Below are 13227 nucleotides of genomic sequence, written 5' to 3'. Positions count from 1 at the left end.
CATGTATTGACTTTGGTGCAGTTACTCATGATTTACACCGTTAGAAGTGAGAGGAGAAGCCGGCATCGTGTCCAGCCATATTAATCCACTTACACCATGCAGGAGTCACCTTTTAACCTTGCCCCAAAGCACATGCCCCTAAGCCATAATTCACCTGTGCTCACAGCAAGCTGCCAGATGCTAATGGCTGTGTACAGGCCAGGTGGGATTTGTTGACATATGCATGTATCACTTACAGCTATGTTTTACATGCCTAGGAAGTGCACACTCATCAGGCTGTGCCTAGAGCTGGCCTCTGCAATGAGCTTTGTTGGCAGTGCATTACCCTCCTTGCACCTGAGCCCCACGCTCTGCCCGCCTTGCCAATGGCCCTCACATGTCTCATGTCTCACATGAGACATTCCCCATGGCTCTTTCTCAGCTGTGAAGGGACTTTCTGGCTCATGAGAGTGATTTGTGGGGAGCAGTTGTGGGGTGACTCCCCGGCTTTCATCTGGGAAATGCCCAGCTTCAGGTCTACATTACAGCAAATCCTGAGATGTTACCTGTCCCCACAGCACCTGGGTTCAAAGCATCTCTGAACCTGCACCCCAGAATTTTCCATGGGAGCGGTAGAGCAGTTTGAGCTAAAATGATGGCAAGACCTAGGTGACCTGTGCAGAAAACTCGGAGAGGTGTGGCAGGGGCTACATGGTGGGAAGCCAACAGAGATCCTGTGAAGCACCTCCACTCTGTGTTCAGATTTCACCATTTGCCTTGTGCTCAGCTAATGGAGGCTTAGATGGGAGCATGCAAAAGGGACATTTCTAGGACATGTACATACTGTTGACATGCACCTATGAGTACTAGATTATTTTTCAGAGGAAGTCATATTTGCTAAAAAACTTCTGGCTAGCCTATTGGTGGGCACAGAAATGGAAGAGGTTTCTCTTATGTGGGAAACACGAACTTTGATAAACATCTATTTTCCCTTTCAGTCAATCCTTTCCTTGCTCCTTCTGTCTCAAACCTTGGCTTTTGGCTATTTTGGGCTGTTAGACAGTTGATGTCTCCACACAGAGCATGGCTGCAAAAAAACTTTCTTTATGCAAGAACTTCTGTGGCCACCCTGGATCATTCTTATCACAGAGGAAGATGGGAAGGTCTGTGAATAAGGTACCTCAGCCTTGCTGTTCTCCCCATGGCCAAGTCAAATTTGGATATGTAGATAGCATATGGAGTTCCCTACCACTGTTCATGGGAGAACAATGCCTCTTCTTGTGGCACTGGCTGGAAGTAGGGATCTATATGGAGCAGAAACACAGCAGGATGCTAGTGCCTCTGTCTATAGGAAGGTGGGCTTCTCCTGTCCACAAGCCCTTGAAAAGCTGATATGGCAAGCACAATAGCAATGCACAATGGGAGCGTGACTAAGTAGGCAAGACACTGGCCTGGGAACTGGATTTTTATAAGAGACATTCCCATTGACTATGTGGGCAAGCCACTCTTCCCTGCTGTGCCTTTATTTGAGTATTTGTTGAATGAGGGCAATAATTCTTGCCAACATGTGCAAAGCCCTTCTAAAACAGCTAGGAAAAAAAGAATAATATGATAGAAAACCACATATTATTACAATCGATATTTTCTGTCGCAAGCACCAAATAAACAGCAGCTCAGAAGTTTCAAGCCCTGAGAGGGTAAGAAAAATGTTGTCTTTCCCCTTTCTAGTACCATGGCTTGTTTAATCTTCTCTTGTTGCATGCTAAGAGGAACAGTGCTCCTGGCTTCTCAGCACACTCGGAATAAATGGCTTTTATGGCTATCAATAGCTTCAGCTCTCCTCAGCATTTAATTACCTGCAAAGGCCATTTATTGCCTCATATATTCCTCTACCACAATCATTATCCTTTAAACAATAAATAAAACATTAAGGTCACTCTTAAAGAGGGAGCAGAGCCATCCAGCCACAACAAAGTATAATATAAAAAGTTTATATGGTCTTTGGGGCTTTTAGATTGATGGCAGAACCTGCAGTACAGTTGAGAAAGGCTGGGATGGCTTCCTTCCTTCCTTCCTTCCTTCCTTCCTTCCTTCCTTCCTTCCTTCCTTCCTTCCTTCCTTCCTTCCTTCCTTCCTTCCTTCCTTCCATCCATCAGCAGGCTGGGTGCCTTCTCCCTCCCCACCTGACACAACTGGCCACAGGGCAAGACATTCCACCAAGGACCCCTGTGCTGAGGTCCTGCTTGCAGCTGGAGCACCATCCTGAGGACTGGCTTCCTGAAATGAGGTGTCCAGGGTGGTAACTCTGTGGAAGAGCCAAAGGAGAGGCAACTGCAGCTGGAGCTGCATGCTGTAGCCCAGAAACCTGGGGAGGGACAGGAACAGTTTGGGATGGTCCAAGGGATAGGAAGTAAAGGCACAGAGTTGAAAGAAAAGAGAGGGTCAGTCAGTGCTCCTGTGGAGGGGTTTCATGAGGGTGGTAGCAGAGGCTTTAGCATTCAGACCCTTTAAACCTAGATCAGAAGAAACTAATAAAATGTACACTAAGGAGCAAATCCTGGCAGGAAGAAAAATAAGAGATGAATGGAAGAGAGAAAATTCAGCTGTGATGTATTTTGCCTGGACTCTATAGAATTGTCAGAATTGGCTAAATTGAACTTTCTGACCTTTAAGTTGTGAGATTACTGTTTGCTAACTCACAAATGAAGAAAGACTCCCTTTCTGTTCCTTTAAGTTTATGAAATTGTATGTCCTTGTGGGTGCTAAGCAATGAAGCTGTAAGCAGACATCCCTTCAGCAGCCAGCCCAAGAGAACTCCTCCTTCCCACATTCTGCTGGGCTGTTTTACCTTCACTGACTTGAGGGGGTGCAAGAAAATTCATCCCTTTCGAAAAGTTACCCCTGGTGGGGGTAGCCCACCTGCCCTCAGCAGTGAATAAGGAAAAGCCCAAAGGCCCTTTCATCCTTCATCCCAAGATGTGCTCAGTGCCATGGCACAGACACCGACAGTGCTGGATATTGCCTGGGCTGCAGCCATGGATGTTAGAAAAGAGAGCTGAGCTATGAAATAGAATTTAAGGATGCTTTATTTCTCCATATCAAAGGGTATGCATAAGGAAAGTGGATGAAATGATAGGCATAAATGCATAAAGCATGATGGATGAGATCATATCCACTACAGAAAAAAATACCCCTGGGTATAAGCATTTAATTCAAACTTTACAAGCAGAGTCACGTGGAGGAAGCATGGATACTCTCAGAGCCCCAGTCAGGTGAATCATGTGATTGTTATTCTGTTTTAGCTCCAGGTTTAGCTTTAACTTTGTTTTAGCTAGTTAAGACTTTTCCCTAGGGCTGTATGATTCCTTTAGGAGATACCTGAAGTTAGCAGTCCAGGCTTTTATTTTAAATATCTTAAATTAAAGTTGAAACAGGAATTTCCATTCCTAAGCTTTTAAAATATTGACCCAAATACCTGTGATCCAATATACCAGTATTTCAAGCAGTCAGATGAGCAGGCCACAAGCCAGAACTTGTGATGAGAAACCTATGCAAGTGCTGTGAGCATAAGCCAACATGAAACCTGGTTTTTCAAAGACGTGGGTGGGAGAAAAGGTGAACCTCAAGATCCAGTGCTTATTAAGTAAAAGATAAAATAAGAAAGGTTTTGGAAGAGAGTAGAACTTTTGCTTGTGAATCTGGATGAGAAGGCCCTTGCTTCTGGGACTGCCTGGTACATGGTGCCTATGGCAGGGCCTGGGCTTGCACCTCCGTGGCAGGAAGCAGACAGCTGAGAGTGGGGAAAGGGAGTCTGGTATTTAGGCTGTTTCAATTTGACAGGTTTCAAACAAGATTCAGATTTTTTTTGCGGAATATTGCTGATTTTTGCTTGGATGTTCTTCAGTTTTTCAGCTCAGTTTTTCACCTTCCTCATGTTGCTCTCTTTTTCAACCTTTCATCGTCATCTCTCCCTTATCTGTCTTTATCTACCTTCTGTTTCTCTCTATCCTTTCCCAGTTCACTACAAAACAAATGGAAACCCACACACAGTGGCATTTCCATTTCCATGGAAATAAAACATTCACTGTTTGTTCTTGAAAAGTCTTGGCCACTGTTTAATCAACAGTGCTCCCCAATTCCTTAGGATTTATTTGTTTGCAGTAATTATACAGAGTACATCAAAATGACTTTCAGATAGTAGCAACACACAGCATCTGCCTGAAGAACTTTAATCTGCTGGCAAAATGAGTGCAAAGCAGGGGATTAAAACAGTTAAGAAAGTCCCAGAAGCTAATTGTTGGTGGTGATGTGCTGTTTGTGCTGGGACCGTGCTGGCCTTGGGCAGCAGTGAGCAAGGTAAGGGTGCAAGGCAAGGAGTTCCACCACCAGCAGCATCTGGGAAGGAGAAGTACATCCTGTGACTGAAAATAAGCTGCAAATGGTGGCTTGGGGAATCAGGTACTTTATGGTGGCTTTCTTCATGGAAGAGATAAGGTTACAGAAGTGACTTAAACAAAAAGGTGGCAGTGGCTTGATGGTCTTCATCAGAGAAGCTGGATTTAAGGAAAACACAGTGAGGCTGGGGATGAGTCCTAGGATGGAGTCCCAGGGTAAGCCCTGCTCCCCAGCAGCATGGCACAGTGCAGCACAGTGGTGTGGAGGAAAACTGGCTCTGTAGGATCATGGAAAGAGGAGGGGATAAAAGGGCTTGACAAAGGGGAATTGGTGAGTTCCTAGCTGCTGGGATTGAGGTCAACTGGGGACGTCAGGAGAAGCAGCAGAGAAGACGGGAAAAGAAAGGTTTTGTGAAGGGGAACTAAGACTTCAGGGCGCAGATGTGTTGTACTTACATGGCAGAAGAAATACCAGAAAGTTAAGCAGGGCAGCAGCACTGAGCAGGGAGAGGTGAAGCAAAGACTTTATAAAAGATCTTATACCTGCATACAAACACATGCACAGGCTCATGCATTATATATACTATTCTACCTAATTTCTGGCTGAGATTATTATATTTATTAATGAGCAAACACAGCTTATTTTACAGTTACTGCATTTTGGTATAGACATCTCACTTCTTGTATCTCAAATGATTTGTTTTTCAAACAATAAAAAAATTACTGTTAAATATTTTAAGCCAGTGCTAAGCAATGTGATTCAGGGATATTCATCATGGTGGTAGCAAAACAGAAATGCACTAAGTACTTCATCTGCAGAGAATCCCAGTATATAATGCCGTGAAATTTTCAAATAACACAGTCATTTTCATCTAGTCTATTCTATATACAGCTTTTTGTGACTTCTATCAATGCTGATTTATAGGGATACAGAGTGCATTATAAACTACCTTGATAAAAAACCCCTCTAGCTACTGCTAGAAGCTGGAAACTGGAAAGATCGATCGCAGCCTCTCCCATCTCCCTCTGCCATTGCAGATCCATTGCTGTGCTAAGACGCAAAACTATACAACCCTGATAAATCTTCTTTTCATGATGTACACTTTGGTATAACATAAAGGCAAGGGAGAAGGGAAGAGAAAGGAGGAGCAGGTCTGAAATCAGGTGGAAGAGACCAAAGGAAGACTTTTTCTACAGCCTAGATCTCTGTGTCATTGAAATCCCTTTGCCTTCACTCATGGGTGTGCCTAAACAATTTGCTTGTGCTGTAACATAGGACTAAAACCTCTCCATTGTAACAAAATACATTTGCTCAATCCTCCCCAAGCACTTTAAAAATGGAAAAAATTCCTCAATGGGTTATTTATTCACACGAGCACCTTTTATTATTAAATCTAATGTATTTGTCAGCAGCTAGCTTTAGAATTTACTCTACCTTTTTATTCAGTTTGGACAATAAAACCATGTTGATCTGTTCCCAGCTGGTTTCATTGCCTGGTTCTACTGCATTAAACACAATGTGGCTGTTGTCTGGGCTGCAAACACTCAAGGGAAATTGTTTAAATAATGAAAAAAAAATTGCTTGTGCTGAGGACCTAATCAGGACAACATTGGATTTTGGAAAATTCTCTAAAAAATTTAGATTCTTGATGTTAACTGACTGGCAGCTTCTCCTTGGGGACTCAGCATTTCAGTTACTGCAAAATATTTTTTAGCGGCTAGGACACAGCTAGATGATACACAGTGCAGTAAAGCCTCAGACTAAACCCTGGAGAATTCATTGCAGGTTTTATCTCCACAGTGTGACCATAGTTTCAGTGTTCATAATATCTGCATTCACAAGTGAATGAGGCATATTTACATTTTCCTGTTCTGGCTGACTACTAAGCCCCCCTTTTTTTCCCCTGTGGATGCCACTGTGTGTTCCTATAACCCATGCAAAAGTTCCCCCGTAAACTGAAAACCACAGGCATGACAGCCCTGACCCGCTGTTGGTGGATGCCCTGGGCTGCCTGCTCACTCACTGCCTCTCTGCAGCAGCCTCAGGGATGCTGTGACTCCTTGGGGAGGTGTCGCCATGCCACTCCGCCTTGGCAAGCAGCAAGCAGCTTGGCTCTGCTGCCACAAACCAGATGTCACTCCCTGTAATGTTTTCGTTGTCCAGGCAAACTGTGGCAGCCACGGATTGGTGTGGAAAAGGTCTGGTCCTTGGCCAGCTGTGTAGGGTGCAGATGTATGCACCAGAGAGTGGTGTTGACATGGTACGGAAACATCTGCTAAGGGGTGACATCATATTTTCATTGTGCTGCACGTCTGGATGGGCAATGGAGCTAAAAGGAATGGGCTGGTGCTGTAATCCAAGAGTAAATCACAGCAGGCAGAACTGGAAAGTCTTAATCTATCACAGGAGGCTCTTATCTTTAGATAGATGCATGCAGGCTCAAACTACAGGGAAGATAAGGGCCGTGGTACATTCCTGACTGGACAGAAATGTGTGAGTCTGTTTGGAAGGCACAGAAAAACGTCTTCTAAAATCTTTTAAGAGTTGATGTTTAAAACAGAAGATAGCCATTTAGAGCCAAAGCATATCTTTCCCAATCTTAAGCGCTGTTTATATCTTTCTGCTCTCTCCCTCTCTGGCTTACACTAAGATTGAACTGCTGGTTAAACTCATCTGAAGGATTTCCTTCTGCATTTCAGCATTTGCTTTTTGTGTTTCCCCACTTCTATTTTTCCTTTCATCAAGGCTGAGATGCAGGGTTTCTAAGCTGCTGCTTAAAACTGTCCCCTCCCCTCCCACCTCCCAGATAGGGCAAATGCCATCCTTGTGCCTGGAGCTGGAGCCTGGCTCAGGAGCTGTAAAATACAGGCAAAGATAAAACCATACAAGACGGAGTCTCTCAACAGGATTTTGACACTGTGACTGGCTCATCTCAAAATGACTGGGAGATGAAAAAAGGCCATCCCTGGCTGGGAGAAAGGAGAGGTCTGAGGAAGCTATGATATCATGCTGCTTAAAATATGGAGTTCACATCTGGTCAACCCATTATAGACAATATATGGTAGCACTTTAAAAGGTACAGGGAAGGGTCAGAGGGCAAAGCCCATCACTAAATGATATGAGGAATAGGAGACGACACAAAAAAGGAATAGTGGGGGCAGAGAAAAGAAAGACAGAAATAAATCTGTATTGACTGTAAGGAAAAGAAGTTAATGGGGAATTTAATTAAAGCAAATAAAATGATTGAGCATTGCAGGTGGTAAAGTAAAAGGTTATGAAATGACATTAAGGTATTGTCCTAGAAGGAAGGGCAGTTGTCCTGAGAAGCTACTGGTGTGTAAAAGAGGACCTCCCTGGCTTGGGGATCAGTGTCCAGCATGCTCAGAGCAGGGGGTGTGGGTCTCCAGCAGTGCCCCATGCAGCCTTCACCCAGAAGCAGCCACTTCCTGGCCGTGCAGGATATGGCCTGTTAACTGGGAAAAGGGACTCTGCTCCCAGTTCACTGCCCTGACCTTGGGCTCTGCTGTCCAAGCAGCAATCCGGGGATGAACCCAGGAAAAGGCATGGGAATATTAGTGGCACTGACCGTGCCGTAATTATGCCTCTCCTGATGGGATAGAGTTTTTAAAGTCCTTGCCAGGAATTCGAGAGACAAACGGGACTCTCAGCCTTCACTGCTTCTAGATAGTTGTTTATTAAGTCTTATCAGAGAAACAGAGTCATTAGCGTGACCCAGACATAGCACAAAGCAGAGAATTCAGGAGAAAGCCGAATTATCAAGATTAAATGGCCTTTTTAAAGGTAAATCAACCAATGGTTACTAAAAACGTACATTGTTTTTATTTTTCTACCAATTATTTAGTAACGCAGCCAGAAACTGTGGAATTCTTTGTCCAATCATCCCAAACTACTTTTACTGCAGAATACGGAGTAGTAGAAGAAGAAGGTTTGGAGAACAACAACAATCCTCCATTTTGATGGTTTTTGCTTTTATCTATTTACTACATTAACAAACCCAAAACCTCTAAATTTTTCACAATGTGAAATGTGAAAATGTGACAATCTTACATGGTAGTCTATCGCCTAATTTACACCAGTGTAGTTTCTGATTATTTTCTAATAGTAGGCAGTTTTTTCCAAGGACGGAGGTCAAAAACAGTGTTGTTCAGGGGGGTAAAACCCTTCAAAACAGGCAGAGAAATATTCTCTGCACTCTGGGTTCCTACAATTAGGAAAGGGAAAGCTGGATCAATGGAAGTGTGAGACGGGTGCAAGGGGAACAGCGTGGGGAGAAAATGGCTATGAAAATCATATGTGTGGAAGGAGGAAAAATAGAAAAGAGAGATAGGGAAATACCTGGCAAAATGGGAAAAGGGTGATGTTGTACATGCAGGAAAGCAGTGTTAGAACAAAGTCGAGATAATGCTAATATGACAGAAGTAGGAAGAGGTGATGGGGAAGAATAGAGGGGGGAGCAGGTGGGAGGTATAAGGGAATGGAGCCTGAGAGAGGCAAAGGGAGAGAAGGATGTAACGTGAGCAGTGATGTGGGAGCAGCAGCAGGTGAGGAAAGTGGCACAAGACATGTTTGGCCTGGGAAGAGAGAAGGTAGAATAGTGTCTCTGCAGTGCAGAAGGAGCTTTTGCTTATAGGAGAGATTCTAACAAACTAAGTTTGGGCTTTTTTTAAGATGTAGAAGAAAAAGTAAGAGATTAGATCTGCTGAGGAGAAGGTCAGCTAGGGATCATCTTTCCTGTGTTTATACTCTTCTTCATTTCCTGCTTGACTTGAAATTGATTTTCATTTGCTTCCCTGATGTACAATGAGGGTCAATTCTTCTGTCTTTCTGGAGTGTCTCTATTCCCAGATGCTACCAAAGGCCCAGTGTTTGTGTTCTGCTTTCACACGGGCACTATGCATTCATGTGGCACTCTGCAGTGGTAAATGGATACTGCTGGGGCAAAGAACTCAATGTGTTACAGAAGTGAGAGACAAAACAAGTATTTTCCTTCATCCTAACGGAGAGCTGAGGTCCACAGATGACAGATAACCTGACCAAGGTCACTCCAGAGGTTTGCAGCAGATCTGGGATGTTAGCTGCAGATTCTCAGGCTCTTTTAACTCTCAGCTGACCCATCTTCAGGAATTTGGCTAGGAATCTTACAGACTGCTACTTTTAAGAAGCTCAGCTAAAGAAATGTGCATTTTTAAATTGGGAAGGCAACTGTGGCTTTTTTCTCTCCTTCATTGCATTTTAAGGTGTGCAGGATGTAACAGCCTTGGGCTTTTCAATCCAGCTGCCTGTGGACCATTCGTGGAAAGGAAAAGTACGCCAAAATGGCTCAAGCATCTCAGGGTGGTGAGCAGTTGTAACAGAGATTACTGTGCTCAGAGCAAAATCTTGAAGCAGCTTTCTCATAAATCCTGTTTTAAAGCATTTTGTACTAGTTTCTCAGTAATATGTGGAACTGACTACCTACAAAATAAAATATGAAACTGCGACAGAATACAGAAGGGCTAAGCTACAGTTTTATGAACTGTTGCATTTTCAATCCCAATAGAGGCTTATATTTTCTTCTATTGTCTTAGAAAAGATGTTTTTTTCCTAATTGGCCAAAGTGGGATTAGAAGCTGTGATGGCCATACACTCTACAAAGCCTTCTGGGAGCTTACAAAATGCAGATATTTTCATGCACATCATCAGTGGAACCTCAACTTGTGCACCTTCTCTGTGGTACAAACAAAGAGCTGGAAAAATAGGAACACAGAACTTCCATGGGGTTTTTTAGTTTCTGGGCAGTGGGCCGCTTGAGATGATCCCTGCTCCCCCCAGTCCAATGAAGACATTGATATGACTTTTCAAATTCCCAGAGCACCTTCCACTGGGGAATGTTTCATACAGTAATGAGCAGAGGCTCCGGCTTGCTCCATGGCAATAGGCATCATTACTCCCATTTTGGAGCCCAAAGCAGAGATGTGGAATAAATTGATCTAGGTCAAGAAAAGAGTCTTAGGCAAGGTTAGGAACAGAAGTGATGGAGATTAGCTCCTTGTTATAGTCTTGTACACAATTCATGGGTGTCCTTCCACAGGGAGATTATATCTGCACACGTCTTATTTCACACAGACTGTTGAGACAGTCTGACATCCATCAAAAAATCCCCGGTGTCTGCTCAAAAATTTTGGAGTAATTTACATCCATAGCAATAAAAGCTGTATGCTGTTTATTTAGCAGGGCTCTTTTAATGTGCTGTTTGTTGTTTTGATAGTCTATGTCTTCTTCATATTGTAATCATATTAAAAGAGCATTCTTTTCCTGGAATAAAGAGGTAATGATTCACAAGAGGCATAATTATTCCATGCAGTGCAGGCAGGATGCTGCAGAAAGAGCCATCTTCTTTATGCATAAGAGGCTTTTATTGCAAGTGTTCTACACAGTAATTAAATTCCTTTGAATGAGGAGGCTTGATTGGATTTTCTTTGGTTTATTGGGAGGAGTTTGAAAAGCAAGGTATTTAGCTCAATCGCTATATAATTTTGGCATCCGTCGGAGGTTAGGGAGAAAGGTTCAGAGTGTCTGATTCCCATTTCTCTGATGTATTACGTTATCTGAACTCCCTTGAATTCAATTGAATTACACCCTATCTCTATTTGTATGAGAATCAAGCTCAGAAATCCCTGGCAGAAAGCAGCAGGAGACCTGAATGCATGCTGTAAGAATCCAAATCATCTAAGGGAAAAAAGCCTTGCTAAAGGAAAGTTCCTTACAGTTGCAAAGGCAAGTGCCCAAAAGCGAGGAAACTTCACGTTTGCAGCTTTCCTTCAAATCTGATGTTTGCCTTATGGTGAGTCCAGCCTTGGCCCAGAATGGGACAAAATTTTAAAAGACAGAAGCAATAAAATAAAACAATGTAACAAAAATCTGTGGTGTGGCCTGACACACAAGCCAAGATGTTGGCATGGCACAACTCCTGAGTATTTGAGTTGTTGAACTAAATCATGTTCGTTTAACATCAGCTACTGTACACAGCTGCCAAGTCATGGTTTGTTTTTTTTTTTTAAGGAAAAGAGTGAAAAAGCAAATTAAAAGGAAAACTCTGTAATATACAGCCTCAGCATCTATTAGCAATGGAGTTTGTGCCTTATGGCATAAATTACAGCATTAATTCTTCTTATTACTCAATAAGGCTGCATAATTCATCAGGATGAGAGCATTGCCCAAGCCGGGAAGTTGATGTGCAGCACCATGGGGGAAATTTCACCCTGCTCAGGTGTCTCTGGAGGGACAGTACACGATGAGGAAAGTGGCCTTTTCAACAGCTCAGAGAAATGTCATGGGGCAAAGGAAGGCACTTCCCTAAACTAGGGGCTCCCTGCCTACCAGGTGTTAACACCCAGTAGGAGTGGGAATCACTAAAGTGCACGTTGCCAGCAGGGATCTGTGAAGATTGGGATCTCATAGAGGTTTCCAAGGGCTCTGCTTGTATCTCAGTAGTGATACTGGGGCTGGGTGACAGGACAATTGGTTTTGCAGGGAGAATGGCAGTGGGAAAGAGGAGGAGGAAGACCTGTGGCCATCTTTTGTGAAGACAAAAAAAAGGCAAATAGGAAAAACTTGGATGTGAGGAGACTGGAGGGAGAGGACAGTGATACAGGCATAGAAGTGTCAGCCCAAACAGTGACAGACCTGAGCCTAAATCCGAGGGGAAATGGCAGAAAAAATCTGCATACTGCAAACCTCGTGCCTGTGTGTTAGGCTCCCAAGTAAAGGCAAGTGTAAGTCTCTAAATAGGTCTTAAAATGCAAAATTTGGCTTATTGTGAGGAATCTGAAAAACAAGGTATTTAGCTCCTACATAGCATGAAAAGTGCAGTGCAGAGGAGAGGAACCATAGCAATGGTTTGCAGTTGTCTGTGATGTTGGCACATTTGCCTGAACCTGAGTTAGGTCCAAGTGACTCACACATAACACATGACTGCCCATGATAAACCTTGGGTGTGCTCATCAGTCATTAAGCCTATATCCTTGCGGGATACCGGGCCTGGATGGATGTCTGCAGCTGAGGATGCTTCTGATTAATTTTGGTAATTGCAGCCAGAATGCTTTGGTTTATTACCTTCACTCCTTCCTACTGGCTGCCAGGCATTATGAACACAACAAACTACCTGTTCCGTTGTCCTCCTCTGCCTCCTTCCTTTCAGTCCTTTATTCTCAGTGTATTTGAGGAGCACCATGAGGGAAATTGGACCTGCCAGCCACTGGCCCAGGACTTTACGGAGAATAATGTTGTATGCTGACACAGATGACACATATCAAGCCATGTTTTCCCCCTTGTGACTCTACTGACTTGGAATGGTTGTGTTTCCCTTCATTGTTTATTAATTCTCAGCAAGGATCTCTCCTGGCTGGGGTCAGCTGTCTGTACAGGAAGTTGGAGTTACACTTCCTGACCAAAAAAATGGGAATTTTAGCCAAAAAAAAAAAAAAAAAAAAATTTCAAGGGTTGATTAAAATAGTTCCTGTTTTACTGATGTTTATTTTGTGTCTGGGCTTCCTGAGCAGAGACAGTTATACCTGAGGACTTCCTGGCTGATCCTCCGAACAGGAAGCAGTACAGTGTGGATCCTGCCGACGCTGCCTTGGGTTCCGTGGGCTCCGTGTACACCGTGCGTCAGAGTCCTGCAGATGGACACCCTGCTGGAGGCTCCTCTTCCTCCTGTAGCCATCGTCCTGCCCAGATGTCTTCAGGGGCGTCCTCATCTACTGGCCTGCGGCATCAGACCTCCAGCCCAACGAGGAATGGGGCTTATCTTGAAGGAAACAGAAGTGGTAATGCAACATCTTCCATTTAGCA

General features: G+C 43.7%; 1 protein-coding gene across 1 annotated transcript in view; it reads left to right on the top strand.

The window, feature by feature from the left end:
- Nucleotides 1–13227, top strand: part of SCML4 (Scm polycomb group protein like 4) — a 79510-nt gene that overhangs the window by 41231 nt on the left and 25052 nt on the right. Inside the window, exon 7 of the mRNA XM_032101397.1 lies at nt 12936–13202. Coding sequence (XP_031957288.1) covers nt 12936–13202 — 267 coding nt within the window. The remainder of the gene's footprint in view (nt 1–12935; nt 13203–13227) is intronic.

Source organism: Corvus moneduloides, chromosome 3 (genome assembly GCF_009650955.1).
Source record: "Corvus moneduloides isolate bCorMon1 chromosome 3, bCorMon1.pri, whole genome shotgun sequence".
In the NCBI taxonomy this organism is placed as follows: domain Eukaryota; kingdom Metazoa; phylum Chordata; class Aves; order Passeriformes; family Corvidae; genus Corvus; species Corvus moneduloides.
This window is presented reverse-complemented; position numbering and strand designations above follow the sequence as displayed.